Source organism: Giraffa tippelskirchi, chromosome 1 (genome assembly GCF_054371585.1).
Source record: "Giraffa tippelskirchi isolate mGirTip1 chromosome 1, T2T-mGirTip1v1.2.pri, whole genome shotgun sequence".
Taxonomy (NCBI): Eukaryota; Metazoa; Chordata; class Mammalia; order Artiodactyla; family Giraffidae; genus Giraffa; species Giraffa tippelskirchi.
This window is the reverse complement of record NC_137275.1, coordinates 224,665,443-224,689,815: the sequence shown is the minus strand read 5'-3', so window position 1 is coordinate 224,689,815 and position 24,373 is coordinate 224,665,443. Positions and strand designations below refer to the sequence as shown.

General features: G+C 45.3%; 1 protein-coding gene across 2 annotated transcripts in view; it reads left to right on the top strand.

Annotated features, from left to right (window-relative positions):
• STOM (stomatin) overlaps positions 1-20,180 on the top strand; it is a 30,298-nt gene extending 10,118 nt beyond the window's left edge. Inside the window, exons 2-8 of one of the 2 annotated variants that reach the window (XM_081529193.1) lie at positions 2,764-2,867; positions 4,552-4,624; positions 5,779-5,861; positions 9,009-9,212; positions 10,614-10,748; positions 17,459-17,550; positions 19,895-20,180. In XM_081529193.1, the coding sequence (XP_081385319.1) occupies positions 2,764-2,867; positions 4,552-4,624; positions 5,779-5,861; positions 9,009-9,212; positions 10,614-10,748; positions 17,459-17,550; positions 19,895-19,916 (713 nt within the window). In that variant the 3' untranslated portion in view covers positions 19,917-20,180. Of the gene's footprint in view, positions 1-2,763; positions 2,868-4,551; positions 4,625-5,778; positions 5,862-9,008; positions 9,213-10,613; positions 10,749-17,458 lie in introns of both variants that reach the window. The other variant, XM_081529182.1, reaches the window with a different exon arrangement.
• Positions 20,181-24,373: the final 4,193 nt, after the last annotated feature.

The following is a 24,373-nucleotide window of genomic DNA, read 5'->3' as shown; positions in this document are numbered from 1 at the left end:
GCCTATATTTGAAGCCCACGTCCTCCACTGTGTGTGACCTCAGGAAAAATGTTTTTTCAGTGACTTCATTGGTATGGGAAAGTGGAATTAAAAACACCTAACTTCCCAGGGACTTTGTAAGGACTAAATGAGATATGTGTCTAAAGTAATTCAATACAGTGCATGAAGTATAACAAGCCGCCTAAGAAGGCTGCTGTGATTCGTATCCGTTACGACAGCACCTGACAGGACTTCTCCACGAGTGGCATGTGACCTTGCTTGAAATCTCACTGAATGTGTCCATGCCCCTCTGAGAGACGACTTGGAAGCCTGCAGGGTTAGCTTAGATCACTTGTAGGACATTCACCTCACACTGTGACACAGGGTCGGAAAACTGCAAAGTCACGTGTGAGCAGAGGACTCGTGCAGGGATGTGCCCGGCCGTCCTTAAGAGCCCACGCTTCCACTGCAGGAGGCACAGCATTGATCCCTGTTTGGGAAGGTCCCACAGGGCATGGCCAAAACCACACCAAACCAAAGTACTCAGGTATATTTCTCATCTTTCATCTTAGGTTTTGGAGCACCTGACCTGGATGCTCACATGTGTCTGTCTTTTCTCTGTGCTCCCAGCCATCACTCTGCTGCTTTCTTGGGCTCCTATTTATTCGGAACCTCTCCTCACTGCCGTCTAAAGGCTCCTTCTGATCTAAGGACTCACCCATACCTGGCCTACCTCTTCCTCTCTGGCACTCTTCCCTCCCTCTCATTATTAAAACAGCTCCTGGAAAGACCAGCCTTCCAAGCTTGAAAAGAACAGGGATCTATCCCTGAGCCTATTCAGGCCCTCTGTCTCCCACAAAAAACCCCCAAGAGCCAGGAAGCCATCAGATACAGAGTAGGAAGCAGCTCCGGAAACGAAGGGGGATTTCAGGATGGCAGTGAAAGGCAGCAGAGGGAGTGCTGTTGCACCAAGAACAAGACTAGGTCCAGACACGGCTCCGAGATGCCTCCTCAGGAGGTGAAATGGGTAGAATATCTGAGCCTGCTGAAAGGAGGTGTAGACAACTGAGGAAAGTTGAATCGTTCAGTACCCCGAAAACTAAGCAAAGGAAAAATAAAAGAGGACAGTGACTCCAGAAAAAAAAAAAATCAGTAGATTGTATGAGTGAAAAACAAATTACGCCTCACTGCATGGCTTAGCTCTGAATCCTATTTGCATATTTATGAAGAATTTGATATTTTTATGCAATTCCAAGGATAGGTGTTTTTATGTGGTGGGGTAGGGGTAGGAGGTCAATAGATGAAGCGCAAAACTGAAAAAGCAATAACAAAACTAGTGTGTTCTTTAGAACAAACACCACAATACGCCCCTGAAAGAGCGCTTGCCGTGACCAGAAGAAACTGGAAGCAGCGAGCGGAGGACCACGCTCTTCTCGCCACGTCTCGTGGGGCGATTTGACTTGATTACCTTTGTGCAAGTGAAATTGATACGAATTCCTTGACCCCTCGAAGCTCAGTTGGTGAAGAGTCTGCCTGCAATGCAGGAGACCCAGGTTTGATTCCTGGGTTGGGAAGATCTCCTGGAGAAGGAAATGGCAAACCACTCCAGGATTCTTGCCTGGAGAATCCCATGGACAGAGGAGCCTGGCAGACTACAGTCCACAGGGTTGCAAGAGTCGGACACGACTTAGCAACTAAACCACCAATTGATTAAAAAAAAAAACTAAAACAAAAAGCACAAATGCATAGCAACAAAGCCTGAAAAGGAACCTGAAAGAACAATACCTAGAAGGGAGGAAAATAGGTTGCAAATTTTATTTATTTACTTTGAAAAATGTACATGCACAAAAAGGGTTTGGAAGAATATTTATCATCTTGAAACTGAGTAATTTTCCCCTCCTTGTCTATACTTTTCGAAACTATTTGGAGTGGGACATGTATTAATATTATCTTTGTGATCAGACAAAAAGCTATTTCAGGAAATTCCCTGGTGGACCAGTGGTTAAGACTCTGCATTTTCACTGCCAAGGGCATGGATTCAATCCCTGATCGAGGAACTAAGATCTCACAAGCCACATTGCACAGCCAAAAAGAGAAAAAAACCCAATTTCATGTTAAAGAAAAGGTAAACTATTAGAAATGTCAGAGGAAAACCATGTACAAAGATGTTCATTGTAACATTTTCATAATAGTAAGAAATCTGAACCAACATGGATGATAAATTGTGCGTATACCTAGTGAGATGTTCTACAGGTATTTTAAATAGAGGACCTAAATGAGCTTGTACGAGTATATCATGATTTTCACCTTTAATTATGCTGTACCCTCAGCTTAAATGCCTTTTATCCTCCTTCCCCTTCTGTTTCACTGGTTTTTCCTTAACCATCACGTCCTGCAAGAAGCCCCTCTAACAACTGCCACCGTTGCCTACCCGCCCCACTCTGCTTTCACCTCCGTTCCAACATTGTGGTGTGAGTTGCTCCTATTCTTGTGTTTTTCAAAATGTTCTGAACAGATACTGTGTCTATACTTACCGCTTAGTATTATAATGATTTTGCCACTAAACTTAACCTTCTTGCTAGTTGGGTGTGGATCCTAAAAGTTTTATCACTTCATCACATAATAAAGATTAGGGAGAGCAGCGCTTGCATTTCAAAGTTTATATGTGGATCTAGTGGGAAAATTCATGTAAACAACTGACGAGGTTCAGTGAACGGCAAGGGTGAAGATGGAGGGATCATGCTAAGAACACTGATAAGAACTGTATGTTTTTTGTTTTCACAGATAGCCCCAGTGCAGGCCTCGGTGTTTGTGGATGGATTTTGGTGGCTGTATCATTCTTGTTCACGGTTATAACTTTCCCAATGTCAATATGGATGTGCATAAAGGTAAAAAAGATTTCATTCACATCTGGAAAGGGGTCAACTCATAAGTACATAAGCCCATGAAGGGTATGTGTGTGTGTGTGTGTGTGTAAGAGAGACCATACTGACCTATAATTCTTTTCCCCTCATCTCCTGAAAAATTTACTCTAGCCACCTATTACAGTGGAATTGTAAGACTGCTTTTCAGGGACTTCCCTGGTGGTGCAGTGGTTAAGACTCCACCTTTCGGTGCACGGGGGTGTGGGTTTGATCTCTGGTCCGAGAACTAAGGTCCCACATGCCTTGGAGTGTGGCCAAAAAAATAAATAATTTTCTTTAAAAAACACTTCTTTTCAGCCCCTATCCAGTCAGTCCTTCCTGTGGGTTAAAGTAGGGATCTCCATCTAAAATTTTCTGAAATCAGGGATGCAGGACAATCCTGTGAGAAAAAGTCCTCCAGAGTCAGGATTCTGAGGTGTGACTGCAGGCGCTACTGTTTACTGTGTGACCTTTGACGAATTTCCTCACCTGTCAGATGGGAGGAAATGGCAACATCTGTCTTATAGGGCTGTTGTGAGGATTAAATGAATTACGTACTTAACACCTGGCACGTGGTTATTGTCCCACCTATGCTGGTTATTTCTTCTATAGAGTTATTCAGTTCAGTTCAATTCAGTCACTCAGTCGTGTCTGACTCTTTGCAACCCCATGGACTACAGCACGCCAGGCCTCCCTGTCCATCACCAACTCCCAGAGTCCACCCAAACCCATGTCCATTGAGTCGGGGATGCCATCCAACCATCTCATCCTCTGTTGTCCCGTTTTCCTGCCCCCAATCTTTCCCAGCATCAGGGTCTTTTCAAATGTGTAAGTTCTGCGCGTCAGGTGGCCAAAGTATTGGAGTTTCAGCTTCAACATTAGTGCTTCCAGTGGACACTCAGGACTGATTTCCTTTAGAATGGACTGGTTGGATCTCCTTGCAGTCCAAGGGACTCTCAAGAGTCTTCTCCAACACCACAGTTCAAAGGCATCAATTCTTTGACACTCAGCTTTCTTTATAGTCCAACTCTCACATCCATACATGACTACTGGAAAAACCATAGCCTTGACTAGATGGACCTTTGTTGTCTAGGTTGGTCATAACTTCCCTTCCAAGGAGTAAGTGTCTTTTAATTTGGTAGCTGCAGTCACCATCTGCAGTGATTTTGGAGCCCAAAAAAATAAAGTCTGCCTCTGTTTCCACGGTTTCGCCGTCTATTTGCCATGAAGTTATTAATACTGTGATAAATGACAGTCACTTACATATTCCTAAAAAGATAAAATATGCTCTAAGAACTTTCAGATAAGTTACTATTATAATTTAAGGAACCAGAAGGATGTTAACTTTTTTTCCCTTGTGTTGACAATTCATGAGTAATTGAATAATAATAACAGCTGAGGAGTGAAGTTGTGAATTTGCTTTTGCATACTCTTTCTATACTATCTAGATTTTATACAGTGAGTATCTATTGCTTTTATAATCCACAAAAAAAGTAATTTTTGGTTATTTTGGGAGGGGTCATTAAACATTAACATGTTACCTGTAGCTGTTATCTGGTGTTATAAACATCTCACCTGTTTAGAGGAGAAATATATATATAATATTTCAAAAGCTATACATGTAACTACTTGTACTCATGTTAAATTATGATTTGTGTTTTTAATCTAGATCATAAAAGAATATGAAAGAGCCATCATCTTCAGACTGGGTCGCATCTTACAAGGAGGAGCCAAAGGACCTGGTGAGTGCTTGCACTGTTTGGAAAGCAAAATGCATCCTTTTACTGATGTGATTTCCTTCATGAAGGTCTCTGTTGACTTAGAAGGTTTCTCACAGCAGAATTTATGCAACAATAGCAGTACAGCCTACCAGAAATTACCCTTTCCTTCCCGCCCCTCCTCTCCCCTTCCTATTTGAGTTGATAAGATTATCTTTAGGCCAGGAATAGCTGCAGCTATCGAAATTTGAGCGTGAGAATCCCTACTGAAATAAATGCTTCCAGTCTTTATTTTCGGCAAACTTCAGTTAAGCTCCCACTGAGTTCCAGGCTCTGAGAATTCAAGGGACACGAAAACAGAGTCTCTGCCCTCAAGGATCTTTCTGCCTGGTGATGGGACACCAGCAAGGAAACAGTTGACAGTTACAGTCCCACGTGGTAAATGTTATGTCAAGAAGTCACAGATGGCTGTGGAAACCCAGAAAAGAGTGTGGACCCCAAGTGGTAGGATGCTTTCTGGAGGTGATATCTTGGCAGGAAAAGGTGAGAACTGGAGGAGAGGTGTCCCCAGTGTGAGAATATGTGCAGAGCCATGCAGAGAAGAGCAGTGTAGGCTCAGTGAACTGCAGGCAGCCCAGCCTAGCCAGGGTGCAGGACGGAAAGAGAGGGGAGTGGTGAAGAGCTAAGCAGGGACAGGTTGTGCAGGACCTGGTACGGCCTGTTTGTAGGAAATAAACTGGAAGAAACAGCAAGGTAATGTAAGAAGCAATTGCATCAGTCTAAGTGAAAACAGGGATTTCCCTGGTGGTCCAGTGGTTAAGACTCCACGCTTCCACTGTAGCGGGCGTGGGTTCAATCCCTGCAGGGAACTAAGTTCCCACATGCTGTGTGGGACGGCCAAAAAAAAAAGGGTCAGTAAAAGCAAATGGGTGACAGTGAGAGTGGAGTAGGGAAGTGTAGTCCGCAGGTCTTGTGGGGACGGCTGGATGTGGGAAGAAAGCAGCGGGAGTCAAGGGTGACCCTCCTGGCCTCCGGCTCATCCACCGAGAGGCACTGCTTTCTTTCCGTCAATCGGGGTGGTCCTGTTTCGGGGTGGTCCTGTTAGAACCGAAGGGAACAGTGCGCTGACGAGGTGAGGTGCCACGTTGCCTCCGATCTCAGGCATGTCTCTGTTGCAGGTTTGTTTTTTATTCTGCCGTGCACCGACAGCTTCATCAAAGTGGACATGAGGACTATTTCATTTGATATTCCTCCTCAGGAGGTAAGGTTGTCTCTTGCCGTGGATGGCTGAGCTGTCATGGGCCTGGCGCAGAGAGGCAGCAGGGGACGGTGGTCACAGCACAGCTGGAGAGCCTCTCTGCCCTCAGTGTTTTCTGGCTGTGTGACCTCCAGCAAGTCCTTAACTTCTCTGTGCCCCCATTTCCTCATCTATAAAACAGAGGTGATACTAGCAGGACCTATTCTGTAGAGGTCTTGTGAAGACTAAATGAGACGCTCTGTGTAAAGTGCTTCGAGTAAAGGGTGATAAGTAGTAAGTGTTATGAAAGTGCTTATTATCATTACAAAACATACCATAATGTCAATATAAGTATAGTGTCACCATTACCACTGTCGTCAGCGTTCTCCCTACCACAGTCCTCTCTGGGTTTCTGATAGAACATTCTTCTTACAGTTCTTGACGGTATTCTAGATAAACTGGTCAGAAGCCAAAGAATTAGAAACTGCCCATTTGATATTTTAAATAAGAATATGATATTTTATATTAGTAATTATTTCAGGCTTTTTCCAAGTGCCTCACCGTTGAAGCTCACAGCAGAATCCCAGAAAGTAGACGGTTGCAGTGAGACAGGAATTCCTCCCGACTACAGGGGCAGGGCCAGGACTCAGTGCCAGCCCTGCAGAGTCCCTGATCAAGGCTTCCCCCACAGCTCCACGCTAAGTGCATCCTACCTCGGTTCCATCCCAGCCCTTGACACAGTGATGGCGTCATGACGATCACGGGTCATGACAGTGAGGCGTCATGACCATCACAGGTAGAAAGCCTGAAAACAGAGGAAGGGAAGGACCAGAGAACACTGCTGGTGTCTGCTGGCCAGAGGCCAGGTCCTCAGCAGAGTGGTGGGGCCTGCTCACAAAATCCAGAAACCAACTCAGAAGCTTCCCTGCTGCTCCTGAGCCAAGCAGTTAGTGAGGTGAGAGTTTGTAATCCACACGTATGTAGTGGCAGCAAAAATCATTTTTCCCCGTGAAAGCAAGACTGAGAGCATGTCTGTCCTCTCTGTGTGGGAGGTTGACTCTCAGAAGGAGCCCTTTCAGGGTAGCGGAGAGTTCTGGCACTTTCCTCTGTAAACATGGCAGGCATCTGGCGGGGTCACGGTAAGCTTCTGCCTTCCAGCTGCTCCCTGAACGCAGAGCAGTTTGAAACTTGGCAAGCAGTCCTTTTTCTGATCCCCTGTGAACTTGTTATGAAGGAAGATAAACACTCTGCCTACAATAATCACTAAATAGAGAGGCTGCAACTTTACAAAGCTCCAGCTGTGGCAGAGTCTCCGTGGCAAGAATTCCTTTAGAAATGACCTACATTTTCCATCACATCATGGGAAAAAATTAATTTTCACACAAGATGGTAATATATTATGTATCTATTGACAAACTCCCCACTTCTCCAAATTTGAAGTTTTTCTAGGTTACTGAAAAAAAAGAATTAACTCTTGATGCCTGGCAGAACTAAACAGCTATTTGTTATCGTTTTTATGACTTTTCCATGTACATAGCTCTTTACACTCTCAAAATGGCTTCACTTGCAAACATCTTATTTGACCCTCAAAGAAATTTGCGTAGAATTGGGCAGTATTAGTAGCCCCATCTCACAGATGAGGAATCGCTAAGTCAAACAGTCTAAAACCCTCACTGGAGGTCCCTGAGGGGGGAACCAGCAGGGCTGGAACTGTGGTTGAGGTCTCCTGACCCTTCCCACACTACTCCTCCCTCACTCTATCCCTGGGACCGTGTTTCAGTCTAGCCCGTCTCTTGTTTTATTGACTACCTGCTGTGTATCAAGCACTCTGCCAGCGCGAGAGATACAAAGACAAACTGCCTTCCGGAAGTTCATAGTCTAACAGGGAGGTAGTGGTGTCAATAAATCACGTCACTGCAGGGAATGGGTGAAGGAATGAGTATTTAACTCTGCCAGGTGGGGCAGGCAAGTTTCATAGCGAAGAGGACACTTGAGCTGTGTCTTAGATGCCGTGCCTGTCTGACGTTGTGGGGAGGAGAGATGGGGGAGGACGTCCTAGCAGAGGAGCACCTGCAGAGAGGCCTGGGGCATGGAGCATGGTGCGTGTGGGAACCGCCACATCATCTAGCAGAGAATGTGTGCAGGAGTGGGGAGGAGGGAGGCCAGAGGGCAGGTACCAAAGGGCTTTGCACCAAACCAAGGGCTCTGCCGTTGAACGTGATAGGAGGCCCTGACACGCTGCGTCTGTGTCCTGTAGCCCTTTTATGAAGTTCACTGTGAATGCACTTGCACCCTGACAGCACCCTGTGAAGAGAGTTCAGTTCTTCTTTTGTTCCAGTAACACTGTGCTACTTCAAGTTCATCAGACAGGCTCTCTGGTACCTCTGCTCCTTTTCACACATTATTATCTGCCTTGAATACTCTTTCACTCCATCCTCAGAAAATTTTTATTTCCTTTTTCAAGACTTAGTTCGTGTCTCTCCTCTGCCAGCTACAACTGTCCATCTTTGTTCCTTGGAGCTTCCCTTGATTCCCTGACCTCCTTGAAAGTAGGAACTAAGTGTTTTTCATACCTTTATCCCCGAAACCTAGCACAATGCCTGCTACTGACTGTGACTAAGTCTCAGCGTTTGTTGAATGACCAAATGAATGAATGGAATTAATAAGTAAATGAATGTACTTTATTAAAACTTTTAAGACATAGTGAACATTCTGATACTTTGCTGTCTTAGTCCTTTGGGGCCGCTATAAAAAATTAGGTGGCTTATAAACCAGATGTGTATTGTTCACAGTTGTGAAGTAGTGCTGGTGAAGACACCAGCAAAGTTGGTGTCTGATGAGGGCCTGCCTCCTCATTCCTAGGTCACTGTTTCCTCGTTACGTCCTCACGTAGTAGAAGGGGGAGGAATCTCTCGGGTCTCTTTTGTAAGGGTGCTAACCCCATTCATGAGGGTGGAGCCCTGATGGCCTCCCAAAGGCCCCACCTCCAACACCCAACACATTGGGGATGGAGTTTCAACATGAATTTTAGGGGGACGCAAACATTCAGTCAATAGCACTTACTAAAAAAAAAAATCAGCTCTTATTTTACGACATTCGGTGGAATAACACTCCTTAGAGTTTTATTAAAGAGGAGGCTGACAGATTTCACGTTGCTTCCCTGCGTTACAGATCCTCACTAAGGACTCGGTTACCATCAGTGTGGACGGCGTGGTCTATTACCGTGTGCAGAACGCTACTCTGGCTGTGGCAAACATCACCAACGCTGACTCAGCAACCCGTCTTTTGGCACAAACGACCCTGAGGAACGTCCTGGGCACCAAGAACCTTTCCCAGATCCTCTCTGACAGGGAAGAGATTGCACACAACATGCAGGTGAGGAGGGCACCGCAGGTGAGGAGGGCACCGCCGATGGGACTCAGCTGCAAGTTTGGGGGGTGAAGTGCAGGGTCCGCGGGCATTTGAGAACTTGTCCTTAAGTCAACTTGGAGAATCACTGGCCTTTTTTTCTTCGTAGAAAACGCTCCCCAAACTTGATGGAAGGGGATTTTTTTTTACATAAGTAGGTTATAGGTTAATAACACTCCAATGCCTGCATTGTTTTTTAATTCCCTCCAGTGTATATTTTTTTCCCCAAAATTAGTGTTAGCCTTTTTCTTTTAGCGTAATAGTTCAGAGGCTATTCTGCAAGACAGGGCAGGTGTGGTTAGAGCCATATTCTGTGTGAGTCCTATGACTTCGTTTGTAACTCTAACCCTTTCCAATCTTGCCTTCGTAACAGATGATGAATCAAATCTGACTTGGTCAAAAAAGATCAAGTACTATACATCTGAACTGTTACTGTTTGAGTAGATTTATTTGGTCTTATGTGATATCCCCAACAACCATATGAAATAGAATAGTGTGATTTCACTCCTGCTGTTGTAAAGGGAGGAGGTTGAAGCACAAAGAATTAACATGGCTCACACAGATTCACATTAGCTCAGGAGTTCTCTGGCCGCCTGTTTTAATAAGTGCAGGTTTATTAGAATGCGCCCACACCCAGTGACTGGTATATTATTTTCCATGGCCACTTTTAATCAGCAAGGGCAGAGTTAGTTGCAACAAAGACCGAAAATCAATAATCACTATCTAACCCTTAGGGCTTCCCAGGTGGCACTAGTGGTAAAGAACCTGCCTGCCAGTGCAGGAGCCATAAGAGATGCAGATTCAATTCTTGGGTCAGGAAAATCCCCTGGAGGAGGGCATGACAACCCACTCCAGTATTCTTGCTTGAAGAATCCTATGGACAGAGGAGCCTGGCAGACTACAGTCCATTGGGTCACAAAGATTTGGACACGACTGAAGGATTTGGCTCTTTTAGAAAACGTTTGCCAACCCACATTAGCTTATTAGTAGCAGTACACCCATGGTGGATTCATGTCAATGTATGGCAAAATGAATACAATATTGTAAAGTTAAAAAAAAAAAAAGAACAACTTCCCAGTAATCCAGCCTCCAGCTTCAGCCAGCATGCCTCCATGGATAACTCTCTCTGCAGCCCTCCACCAGCACCTCACCCACTCCAGTTCAGCCTGCATGCCTCCGTGGATAACTCTCTCTGCAGCTGTCCACCAGCACCTCACCCACTCCAGTTCAGCCTGCATGCCTCCATGGATAACTCTCTCTGCAGCCCTCCACCAGCACCTCACCCACTCCAGATCCCAGTGAACACAGCTGCCTTAGGCTCCTGTGCTAGGCTGAACATTTTCAGCCTGCCTTCTCCCTTCCTAACAGTGTACCCTGGATGATGCCACGGATGACTGGGGAATAAAGGTGGAGCGTGTGGAAATTAAGGACGTGAAGCTCCCCGTGCAGTTGCAGAGAGCCATGGCTGCAGAGGCAGAGGCGTCCCGGGAGGCCCGAGCCAAGGTAACTTTGTGTTTTTAGTGTGTGTGGTTTGTTTTTTTTGGTGGAGTCTTCTTTTTTAAATATACAATGTAAAACATGCTGGTTGTAAAGACTCGAAATAGTCCCAAAGTAGTCAAGATGAAAGCTCTCCTCATCACTTTAAATCATATCCCCCTCCCACCAGAGGCCACCACTCTTAACAGCTTAGTGTATATGTTAATACCCCCAGATTTTCATTTGAGGTTTATTTGACTAGGCTGTTAGTCTACTGGCTTGTTTATTTTATGAAGTAGGGTTACAATACATACTGTTCTTCACCTTGGTTTTTTACAAACCACATCTCCTGGGAATACCCATATGTAGATAGCTGCTTCATTCTGTTAGAACTGCATATCCCCTGCGTTCTTCTCCCAGTCCTCTGTGAAGGACACACTAACAGTCTGACTTCAGAGTAAGCGGGCTGTCTCATCACTTTGTGTACATTCATCCCTTATTTTTGTCTTCTCTTTCACTCTTTTCCCAAGCTCTTCCTTCTTACAGTTTCCATCTTCCTTTCTCTGCTCTTTTTTTCCTCACTTCTTTTTCCTTGATTTCTGCTTTTTTTTCCTCTCCTCTTTTTTATCATCATCCCTGACTGTGTCTTAACCTTGCATGGGTGCGTGACATCCATGGGAGGTGCTGAGGGAATATTTGTGAATCTGGAAAAGAAGATATGTTCAAATGAGCTCATAGAGATGTCTTACCAAACCCAAGGGTCGGAAGTAGAGTCAAGCCTCACCAGAATCAAAGCCAGAGACCAGAAGGCAGCCTCGGAGGAGGCAGGCGTTCCTTGTCCTGGGCCCCCCTTGCTGCAGACAGCTGATTCTCAAGTGCACTGTCTCCCTGCTGACTGCTCTGGGAAACAGACCAGCCCCCATTCCAGATTCACAGCAGAGTGATCCTCTGGTCCAGCTTCGATCAAAGATCCTAAAAAGGTCCCACAACCCCTCACCTGTGACTGGATGGAGACAGAGGGATAGTCTTCATAGGAGCAGTTGCCGTCGACGTGACAGATCTCCCAAGATACCAGCAGCGAACCAATTTGTTGTTAGAAAACAGTAGCAGCTGGTGATAATTGGCAAAGCACAGAACCCTGCCCTCCTGTTAGGATGCCCTGTAAGCCACAGATGGGTCACTCTAATTTTTTAGCCAGCACCAAATATATTCACTTGACTCACTGCATCCAGAATGTTTTACTAACCAGAACTTTTAGATTTTCCTTATGTGTTAACTGGGCTTCTCAGGTGGCTCAGTGGTAAAGAATCCACCTGCCAAGCAGGAGACTCATGTTCGATCCCTGGACTGGGAAAATCTTCTAGAGAAGGAAATGGCAACCCACTCCAGTATTCTTGCCTGGAAAAGCCCAAGGACAGAGGAGCCTGGTGGGCTGCAGTCGGTGGGGTCGCAGAGTTGGACGCGACTGAGCAACTAAACAACAACAATGTGTTGATGCTTCTGATACTGCAGAGCCCTCAAGTGTTTTCTCTCCAAACCATGATATTTTATTTAGAAGATGAAATTGTATTTGTGAGAATGATATCAACTATGCCTCACTGTAATCTAGTTATTTTGAAAATTAGGGATCCCTTTTACCTAGAATCTGTCATTAACCAAAAGCCCCGTTTCCAAACCACATTGAATAATAGAATTTATCATACATAAACTACATAGACTATTGGTCCCCCAAGGGTTCTTAGAGATTATCTTCTGAAGGTGACAGATGCCTGGCCCAGGTGCTGCCTTTCCCCCTCCGGCTCCCATGTCCGTCACTGACCCCAGCGCTGCTTTTCTCTGAGCTTGACTTCAGATGCTGCTGGAGCGTTCCAGGTGTTCCTGCGGGCGTGCTGAGTCACTTCAGTCGTGTCTGGCTCTTTGCCACCCTATGGGCTGTAGCCTGCCAGGCTCCTCTGTCCATGGGATTTTTCAGGCAAGAACACTAGAGTGGGCTGCCATTTCCTCCTGCAGGGGATTTTCCCAACTCAGGGATCGAACCCATGTCTCTTATGTCTCCTGCATTGGCAGGCAGGTTGTTTACCACTAGCGCCACCTGGGAAGCCCTGATGCACTCTAGGTAACAACGTGCAGCTGCTTGAAATTGGCCCTAAAAATGAAACTTATTTGCCATTCCCACTATTTAGTTCAGTTCATTCAGTTGCTCAGTCGTGTCCGACTCTGCAACCCCATGAACCGCAGTACGCCAGGCCTCCCTGTCCATCACCACTATTTAGATGAGATGTCAAATCCCAGAAAAGTGACGTGATCTCCTCAAAATCACACAGTTGATTAGTGACCATGGAAATTAGAGTTTCTTGTGCTCCCCACCTTCTTTCCAGGAAGGACTGAGCCTTCTCTGCAGACATTCTCCCCAGTTAGGAAAGAGAGCTCCTGACTTCCCTTTACAAGAAAAAATAAAGGAAGTCAATTAGAATTCTGAATTACTGGGCTCTCACTGGATCTGGCTGTCTTTAAGGGTGAGGTTAGCACACAGAATCTCAAGGAGTCTAGTTCTTCCATACAGTCCAGTTACCCCGCAACAACCACGAGGCCCAGTATTCACGTTCTCAGGGAAATAGGGGTCACTGTTTCTTAAATAAATTGCAAAAGAAAAGGTTGTAAGAGTCTTAAAGACTAACAGACTTCAGAGAAAAATTCCTCTAGTTAATTAGCCAGAAATGCAAATTCATGTCACAAGCAGATGCCACACTAAACATTCACTATAACGGCTTTAAACAAGAAAGAAAGAAAAAGATCCAAGTGTGGGTGAGGGAGGAGGTCTCGGTGGTGAGAATACACATCGGCACCACAGCTCTGGAGTGTCTGGCCGCATGGGTCTGAGCAGAATGCACTTGCTTGCTTACCAGAAGACGTGTACTGGAGTGGTCACAGCAGACCTTGGTAGTTACCCCTGACTGGAAATCATCCAAACATCCGCTGCTAGCCGGATGGATAATGGTTGGTTGAGATGACAGCATCCTACACAGCATCCTACATCGTCATTCTAGAGAAAAGTTACAAAAGAGGACAGATCCTCCTGAACATGTTATAGCGGTACCTCTTTTTAAGATTTTCAGACCATGACTGGAATGTAATATCTTTTGTGCTTGCAGATTCTCCCTTTTTTCCTTTGTCACGATTCTCAGAAAAGTACCTGGCATGGGCTTTCGGGCTTGTATCTCTGGGCCTAGTCATGTGATAACTGAGAGGGTTGAGTACAGAGTGCAGGTCACCTTTCTCGGCCCTTCCCTCAGAGCAGCCGCCTGGGCCACAGGAGGAGACAGTGGGACCCCGCCCACAGGCCTGAAAAGGCCAACTTTTGACATGACGGTCTGTCAATAGAAAGTGTCAACTGACGGGGGCTCCGGCACTTCTGGCAGAAACTGCGCATGCCTACGGGTAGCTTGTGTTGCTTTCTAAGATCCTGCCCACAACACCTGCTTGGCTTGTATTAGACACAGCTAGGGTATTGTGTTCACATCTTTGGCAGCTCGTTCAGACCAGCTTTTCTAGTAACAAAATGTGTGCCCAGCCGGGTGGGTCTGGCTTCCCAGCCAAGAGATGGTGTGTTGATTGATTGAGCTATCTTTGCAGTTGATCTGTGTCCAGACAGAAAAAAGCGCTTTATTGGACATCTGAGATGACAGGGGAAAAATCAGAGCCTGCTGTGCCCGTGGCAGGGTCAGCTTGTGTGTTCTGTCCAGGGCTTGCCTGGGAGACAGTTCCCAGAGTTCCTCTCAGTGTGGCTGGCATGTGTCCCTTCTCACACACCTAGTGGGACACAATGCTCTGCCTGATAAATTCAGGGTTTCATCCTCTAATCTGGTCCCTGCTTCCAGTAAGGCTCCTCTGTCTCACCTAACGCACAGCCCAGAACCTAGACACAGCCTGTCCCCCTCGCCTCCCGACACTGTTGAGTCTCTGTCAGCAGCCCATTTCCTTCTCCGTCCGCACCGCTGGTGACTGGCACCAAATCGCTCTGAGAGCTGTTCTTCTCGGTCTCTTCTCTTATTGATGCTCTAACATCTGTTGGAGTGTTTCCTCAAACTAAATCTGAGACTTCCCATCACCTTCAGGATAAAGACAAACACCTGGGTCCCTGCTGCCCATCCCACCCTCCCCCTTCACCCCCACCTGCCCCCTCCTGTTCACACCCACCTGCCCCTCCTGTTCACACCCACCTGCCCCCTCCTGTTCACACCCACCTGCCCCCTCCTGTTCACACCCACCTGCCCCCTCCTGTTCACACCCACCTGCCCCCTCCTGTTCACACCCACCTGCCCCTCTTCCTCACAGTGCTCACCTGCTTATAGGTTCCTGGAACACACCAGCTTTTTTATACTGCAGTACCTTTTCATGTGTTCTGCCTGAAATTCTTTCTCACCTTAGTCCAAACAGCAAGGCCTCCACCCTCTATTGTTCCACTTCATCGAGGGCATAACCCCACCACTTCACCTTTGGCAAAAACTACTTTCCTCTCCGTGCCAGCTCTGGGCCTTGTACCTGCCTCAGTCAGCGTTTGTCACATTGGAATGAAATGGTCTGCTTCCAAGTCCGTCTCCCCTGCTTGGCCAGGAGCTGAAGGAGCTGGGGAAACCCCTCCTCTATCCCTAGCCCCTTTTCAGGTCTTGACACCCGGGAGGCCCCCAAAGTTAACTGTGTAACTGAATGAAATTATACGGGTCATACGACCATTGCTTTCAATTCTCATGTTCACAGAAGCATTAAAAACCTCCATAGTGCTCCCAGCTGCAGATTTACCAGCTTAATAGTTTGTTAGGGTCTGTGCAATAGTGTTTGCAGTCTTATTTTCTCTAAGAAATCCCCTGTGGATGTCATAATTGTTATATATTGAATAAATATTCATACTTACACAGTTGCATAACATTGAAATAAAAATTCAGCATGAGAAGGAAAAAAAGAACCATTAATATTTTGAGATTCCTGTGAGAACAACCTAACTACACTTTAGAGGGTTATGGTGTCTTTACACGTCTCCCCCTAGGATTAGGATTTAGGAATAGCTGCCTAGATTTGGCTTCTGAATCTTTAGAACTAGGGCATAGGTGGATCCAAAAATTAGGCCTTGTCCCTTGCCCTTGCTACATAATCAGCCTCTGCTTATACACTGCAACACACGATAGACCTCTGTCTTCCTCACAATGGTCCCATGAAGTCGGTGCTATCCCATTGTAAGGATTAGAAACTGAGGCTCAGAATGTTAAATAACCTTTCTGAGGACATTCAGCTGGAAAGGGTTAGCTTTGCAATTTGAGCTCAAGACCACCTAAACTCTAAACCCCCGCCCTCCCCACCTCTCCAGAAGTCTTTAAACTTTGCTCACGTAACCCCACAAAGAATTCAGGAAATCTGTGTGTCCCATCTCACGTTTTTAATAGACAGGTACATTTTTTCATTTTGAATGTGGATACTTGCCAAACATATAAGTCCTGGCATGTTTTAAATATTGACAGTTTAAGGTAAAACTGTTAACATCGTTCTCTAAAATGCTTTCTTTGAAATTTAGGTAACATAATGATTCCATTCTCTATTTTATAGAATGATGAGAAAATAAACTGTTTTAGTAGTTAGGAATTTTCATTTTTCCTTTTTCTCCTTGAATTTATATTTTCATTTCACATCCCCTACGGAGTCTTTTCCTAATATATTTTGTTATGGATTATTTTATCACCCTTCTGAAACACATCTAGTATATAAGTTAAAATACTTCTCAGTTTTCTCTGACTACAACCAAGGGTCTCAATGAGATGAATGAGGAATGAATTCATGTCTTGTCGGTGGTTGTTACTTATTGCTAGAATAAGGCAAGATTCAGCATCAGTTCTCTTATTTTTCATTTTTACAGGTATGAGGAGTAAGAAACCTTATTTATATAAATAAGTAGATGGAAATGGAGGGTTTTTTTTTTTAATTCCTTTATAGAATTCTTAGCACTCCCTCTGAATTTGTGCTGAAAAATCCTATGACTTTTTTGATCTTTCATAGAAAAACATTTTTAATTATCTATCAGCTTGCAGTACAATAAGGTCCTCTTCCCTTTCTTTGAAATCAAAGAATTGGAAATCCATCTGACTTGCAAAAGGCTTTGTATCCAGTCATTGGGGTCATTCACTTTCTCAACTCCTACGCAGTATTCTGAATTTTCCCTTTGTTTGATGCCCTAGAAATGGGAGAAAGACAGTAAATAGTAAAAGAGGATGTCTTTTTTTTTTTTAATTCTTATTGGGGTATAGTTGCTTTATAATGTTAGTTTCTGCTGTACAGCAAAGTGAATCAGTGATATGTGTACATATATCCCCTCTGTGTTTTTGGATTTTCTTCCCATATAGGTCACCACAGAGCCTTGAGCAGAGTCCCCTGTGCTATAGTCAGTTCTCATTAGTTATCCATTATATCCACAGCATTGTATATACAACAATTCGCATCCTCCGATCCGCAGTCCATACCCCCTCCTCTAAAGAGGATGTCTTGACCTCTAGCACACACTCAGGCAAATCAATTACAGGGAAAAGATCATATAGAAACTGTATCTGCAAACTGTTTTCTTTAGAACTATTCTGGCCGATTCCCTGGAAAACTTCATGTATTGCCTGAGCTAGATGTGCCCCAGTTTGACGATTGCAGCTCGACACCCAGCATTTCCTCTGGTTTAATCTCTCCTTGCCACTGTTGTGTAGGTCATTGCGGCTGAGGGAGAGATGAATGCATCCAGGGCTCTGAAAGAAGCCTCCATGGTCATCACTGAATCTCCTGCTGCCCTTCAGCTCCGGTACCTTCAGACGCTGACCACCATTGCTGCTGAGAAAAACTCGACCATCATCTTCCCTCTGCCCATAGATATGTTGCAGGGTATCATGGGAACAAAACAGTGAGCCATGGAGGCCAATCAGAGATGAGATGGGGACCAAACTAGCCTCTAGCCCATAAGGAGGTTGACTTTCTCCCTCCCTTCCCTTTTCCATAGGTTGAGGGTGATATTCTTACAATGTGTAGTGATCCTAGCAACAGATGAAGGTTGTTAGCTTGTAAATACGACATGAGAGAGAGAGAGAGAGTGGTGATTAATGTAAGATAACCTTACTCTAAAATATTTAAAAGTTCATATGTTTAGATCGTCCCATGATAGGTAAAGTCCATCTTCTTTCAAATTTCATTGAGTCATTCTGCACCCTCTATCAGCCTCCAGGCCAGAAGCAAGAAGATAGAGTGTCTTCCCAACCTGACACCCTGGCTAGACAAATGTTCTGCAAAGAATAGTGACCTTGGGCTACACCAGCTTCTCTGGGCCACGTGTGCCTTACTTCCGGGGAATCTTAATTAAGGAAATTTTCCTAACATCCGTTTACTTTCTAACTCAAAGCAGGTTGCAGAGTAATCCTTTCTTGAGAGTAGATGTTTTCTTGCCAGCCTGTCAGCACTGGAGATGAAGGTCAAGGTCAGGGGGGTGATCACCCTGATTCTTGAAGGACTTAAATCCGCCGCTTTAGCCGTCCTTTTAAAATAATGTGGGTTTTGGTTTCTTTTTTAACTTCGTTGAGCCCCTTTATGAGTAAATGATTCCTCTGTCTTTCAAACCAGCTAAATACTTGTCACAGAAGTGCTTTTTTTTCTCACTTTTGCCTATTCTCATATATCAGATTCTAAATATTTGAATTTTTAAAATAAAATTTTCTCTAAGTCCTATAAATAGTTGTTTATATACCAATTTGAATAGCTTAAGGACTAATACTTGATAAATATATCTTTAGAGAACTGTTATATTTTACTGTCTGCATGTTATCAACTCTTGGATGCTGTGAGCTACCTTGGTTACCATTCATTAAGTAACAGAAGGCATTTATAGTCTGTTGGGCACACAGTATCCAAGGAGCTTGGAAAAACACTGTCAAACTTGGCATATCTGAATAGATATGGCTCTTTTTTATTTGCCTGGTCATTTTTCTGTCATATATGTTGATGCTGAAGGAGGAACTGATCAGCCCTTCTTTTTTTTTTTTTTTTTGGCCGATTTTTTGATTGGGTCGTTTATTTTTCTGGAATTCAGCTGCAGGAGTTGCTTATATATTTTTGAGATTAATTGTTTGTCTGTTGCTTCATTTGCTATTATTTTCTCCCATTCTGAAGGCTGTCTTTTCACCTTGCTTATAGTTTCCTTTGTTGTGCAAAAGCTTTTAATTTTAATTAGGTCCCATTTGTTTATTTTTGCTTTTATTTCCAATATTCTGGGAGGTGGGTCATGGAGGATCCTGCTGTGATTTATGTTGGAGAGTGTTTTGCCTATGTTTTCCTCTAGGAGTTTTATAGTTTCTGGTCTTACGTTTAGATCTTTAATCCATTTTGAGTTTATTTTTGTGTACGGTGTTAGGAAGTGTTCTAGTTTCATTCTTTTACAAGTGGTTGACCAGTTTTCCCAGCACCACTTGTTAAAGAGATTGTCTTTTCTCCATTGTATATTCTTGCCTCCTTTGTCGAAGATAAGGTGTCCATATGTGCGTGGATTTATCTCTGGGCTTTCTATTTTGTTCCATTGATCTATATTTCTATCTTTGTGCCAGTACCATACTGTCTTGATGACTGTGGCTTTGTAGTAGAGCCTGAAGTCAGGCAGGTTGATTCCTCCAGTTCCATTCTTCTTCCTCAAGATTGCTTTGGCTATTCGAGGTTTCTTATATTTCCATACCAATGGTATTTTTCACAGAACTAGAACAAATCATGATCAGCCCTTCTGAACTGGTATAATTTTAGGAAGCATCCTCCATTTCAGAAATGCCTGTGAAGCCAAGCACCCTGGTATTCTTCCTATTGGTCTGGAAAGCCGGCTGGTGACATTTGTACCACTTCCTCTTGGAAGCTGTGAGATCACCTTTAAAAATCTAAGAATAGCAGTTTCCTCACCCAGAGCCACCTTCATGTCTGTCCTTAGCTGGGTCACTGTGTCAGTCTTCATGAGTCCGCTCCCCAACAGCCCATTTCCAAATTTATTTTACGAAGCCTTGAACCACTGTGGAGCCAGGTCCTGGCTGAGTTCGTTAGATGTATATGGAGCATTTTGACTTGGAACTCAAGCTGCATTTCTATTTTCAATTTTAAAATAATTTTCTCTCTTTTGCAAGGTGGCTCACCCTTGACTACTAAGGACCAGGAGACAACCACATATCCTGGCTAAAAGTCTCTTCTCAGACTTAGAGATTCAGTGCTTTCTGTTCCTTGAGTCTGTTTCCGACACCAAACAGCCTTCACTCTTCTGCCTTGTGGGTTGTGGGTTGGAATTAAGTCGCCTGGGAGGGAGGATATGTAGAAGGAGCTGTAGGGTGATGTTGGACAGTGTTAGTACGAGAGTTTTTTCCAGGAGGCCTCCCTCTGCAATGCTGTACCTAATAAAGTGTGTGCTTTTACTGATTTTCTTGGGATGAGAATCTGTTTCTGCTTGCATGCAGTGTGTGTGGATTTCGTTTTTCAGAAGTGGCACATGTATTTCTCCAGGCCTGGGCTGGCTGCTTTGGCTGCTAAATGCTCTTCCTGGGCCAGAGGGAGAGGGGAGGCCATGGCCCATCTGCCGTCTGTCATGTCTTACTCCCTCTGGTGCCCATGCAGCTTCCCTGAGGAGTTGGAGATCCATGAATCCTTGGCTGGTCTGATTTCCCAAACAGGACAGGACCTCACTTCTTCCTGTCACCCAGCTAACACACTGGCATAAACCCTACTTAAAAAGAGGAATAAATGATATAAAACCAATGGGGGGATGTTGTAAAAATCTATACCAAAGAGTTACGAATGGATGTTTTTGGAAGACATCACATAGAAGCTTTCACTCTTTCTATATTTTTATTTTTTACAATAATCACAAATCCATCAGAAAAAGCAAATAGGATATTTCCATTTGGAGAGCTTTAAAGTAAAGAGAAAAAACAACCCCTATCCCCCAAAAAGGTATGGGTGTTACCTGCGACATTCAACCTTTAAAGAACTGTCTTGAGGGACTTCCCTGGTGGTCCAGTGGTGAAGAATCTGCCTTCCAATGCAGGGGACGAAAGTTCAGTCCCTAGTCAGAGAGCCAAGGTCCCAGATGCCGAAGGGCAACTAAGCCCGCATGCCACAACGACAGGGCAGCACCTCCACCCCTGGCCACAACTAGGGAAGGCCTGCATGCTGCAGAGAAGGCCCGATGCCGCAGCGAAGGCCCAGCACCGCCGGAATAAACAACACGCGTGCACAGCCACGTCTGACTGACCGTGACCCCGTGGACTGGGGCCTGCCAAGCTCCTCTGTCCATGAAATTGTGCAGGCAAAAATACTGGAGTGGGTTCCCATTTCCTACTGCAGGAGACCTTCCCAGCCCAGGGATTGAACCTGCATTCAATGTGTCTCCTGCATTGCAGGCGGATTCTTTACCACTAGTGCCACCTGAGGAGCCCAGAGAAACGAGGAACTGCCTTGAATTAATGGCCACCGCTTGTGGAGTACCAGGTACCTGGCTCTGTGCTCAAATACTTGTACATACATTTTATTTTCAAAAGAGCTTGATGAGATCCATTTTTATCCCCATTTTACTGCTGAGGACCCTGGAGTTCAATGTGACTTACCAGCGTCACGTGGTTAGTACGGAGCAGACTTGAGATTCAAACAGGGATCCGTCTACTGTCGGGAGACTCCTGAGCTGTCTGTCGTGTCCTCCCGTGGCAGTGCCTGCCTCCACCACTGCCACGCACACCGCACCACCCACAGTCATTTTATATGTAGAGCACAACTTTTCAAGACTGTCAAGATTCAAATTTGACCAGTGAAACTTTGCATTCATAGCCAAGCAGGCCTTAAACCTTAGTTTGGGCTGTCAGATCTAGGCCGAAGTTCAGTCCAAGTGAAAGAAGTAGATTGGCTATTTGTAGCCACAACAAAGTGAGTGTGACAACACACTCACCTGAGTGGGAGGAAACCAGGGTTCCACAGATCTCTGAGGTTACATGACCTTTTAAAATATCTCTGTGATCTTCACACTGGGCTTCTTCACAAGGTCACTCTGCTAGGGAATAGTGAACCACCTATTTCCAAACTTCTTTTTAGCAGCAACCTTTCCCCCTCTATTTTCAAAGGAAACTCCAAAGTAAACAAAAGAATAAATTCTCAAGTTCACATTTATAACATTTACTTAATGTCAACCAATGAGGCTGCATTGAAAAAAATTAATTGGAGTTACGAAAGGCAATTACATCCTTAAATGAGGCTCTACCTTCAATTTCTCCATTTTGTTTCAAGTGTCTGTGATATTTGTTACCACTTTAAAAGCTAAATTTCAAGCAAATTGTAAAATCACTGAAGCACCTCGTAGAATTCTATTGATCCCAGTTTTAAAATCACTGAATTTGACTTGAACCCAGATCTGACTTCAAAGTCCAGCTTTCAACCCCTACATTGTAACAACTCTGGTTAGGTACTGTACAAAGACAATATTGCCATTTTGCAGGTGGGGAAACTGAAGCTCACAAAAATTTTCTATCCTATCCCTAGTGCCTTGCATACTGCCTGGCATAAAAACGTTATCTATTCAACTGAATTGTCCAAGATAGAATGCAGGTCCTAAGCCCAGGCCAACCTCTTTCCAGGAGACGCCCCCTTGACACTTGGGCATTTCATGGCATTTTGCAATGACTTCTCCATCATACATGATGGAATCTACCATGTCTCAAAAACCATTAGGAAGCGAAAAATACGTGGTTGACGTGATAGTGTTCCTGACTCATTATTTTGCCTTTGAGAGAAAATATATGGAGCTGAAGCAATTCAGTTGCCTCAGGCAACTCCCTTTCTCAGAACACTCCGGTCTCTTTGAAGCCACAGACACCAATAAACGGAAATTGGCCAATAAACCTCGCTGAATGGCAATAAATGGAAATGAAAACTGCAGGGTAGGTTCACCTATGCTGGACCTCCCACAGGTTGCCAGGACTGGGAGCTGTCTAGACAGGCCTCCGCCTCCTATAAGGAAGCCCTACAAACTCCAGGTGGTAAAGGCCCCTTTGTTCCAGAATTTCACATTTGTCATGTTGATGGCTTTGACCCTAAAATTGGCCTTCTGGAATAAAGGCAGGCATTGCAAGATCAAGTCCAACCCCCTCACTTTGAGGGCCTCTGAATTCCTGGCTTCCCCATCTTCTGCCCTAGCCTCCCCCCTCCCCTGCCCACACCCCGCCATCCCTGCTATGTGCCCCCGAGCACAGCAGCCCCCTCCAGCTCTGTCTCCGGGTTGCCGTACACCCTGCCTCAGACAGTAAAGAATCTGCCCACGATGTGGGAGACCTGGGTTCGATCCCTGGGTTGGAAAGATTCCCCGGAGGAGGCAATGGGAGCCCACTCCAGTATTCTTGCCTGGAGAATCCCCATGGACAGAGGAGCCTGGCGGGCTACAGTCCACGGGGTCGCAAAGGGTCAGACACGACTGAGCGACCAAGCACACAACACAACACAACTGCCTGACACGACCTGACCCACCTCCCACCCTGACTGTTTCACCTGGAAAATTCCTTCCCCACTACGTTCGTCACTTCTGCGATGAATCAGACTCTCTTGAGGTAGGGCGCCCCCCGGGGAACTTTACACTGTTAAAAAGCTCCCTGGGCAATTTGGGTGACCAGCCAGCTTTGGAAACAATGGTGTAAACACACACACACACAGACACACACAGACACACACACACGCCCTTCCCACCACAGAGACCCTCATACTGGCTTCTGTTCTTCCACATCCTCTGCAGGGGAGTTTTCCCTCTGTAACTTGATAGGGATGGGGGAGAGGGAGATGGCCTGGAACAAACGAGAGGGAAACAACAGAGGAAAGACCAGAAGGATGGAGGGGAGGGGAGGGGCTTGTCCCCCTTCAGTTCTTTGGACTGATTTGGGATCTCCATGGAGAAAAGGTTTAGAGACACAAGTTCATGGAAATGTCTAATAGGGACTGTCAGCTGCTGCTAAGTTGCTTCAGTCGTGTCCGACTCTGTGTGACCCCATAGACGGCAGCCCACCAGGCTCCCCTGTTCCTGGGATTCTCCAGGCAAGAACACTGGAGTGGGTGCCATTGCCTTCTCCAATGCATGAAAGTGAAAAGTGAAAGTGAAGTCGCTCAGTTGTGTCCGACTCTTCGCAACCCCATGGACTGCAGCCTACCAGGCTCCTCCGTCCATGGGATTTTCCAGGCAAGAGTACTGGAGTGGGCTGCCATTGCCTTCTCCGAGACTGTCAGGGGAGAGTCTAATTTCCTCGGTTCTGTCTCGTCACAACAAACGTTTGAAGCGATAGATGTTAAAGCCCTCAGCGCATCACAGCTCTCGGACGGTGTTACAGCGCTGTGTTACAGCTCAGTTTTATTTAGAAAATAAAGGAAAATACATCCTCGAGCCGTGAGGGCACGCCGACCCAAAAGACGCAAAGGGGAGAGAGAGAGTGAGAGAGAGCGTGTGCACGACCCCCAGCCTTTGGCTCCTCTTCTTACATGTTTTTCCTCCCCCTGGGCCTGCCCTGTGTAAACTGGGCTAGGCAGGAGTGCTGTTTGTTCCATCTGAGAGCCTCACTTCGGTCCTCGGACCTTCCTTTGTTCTGTTT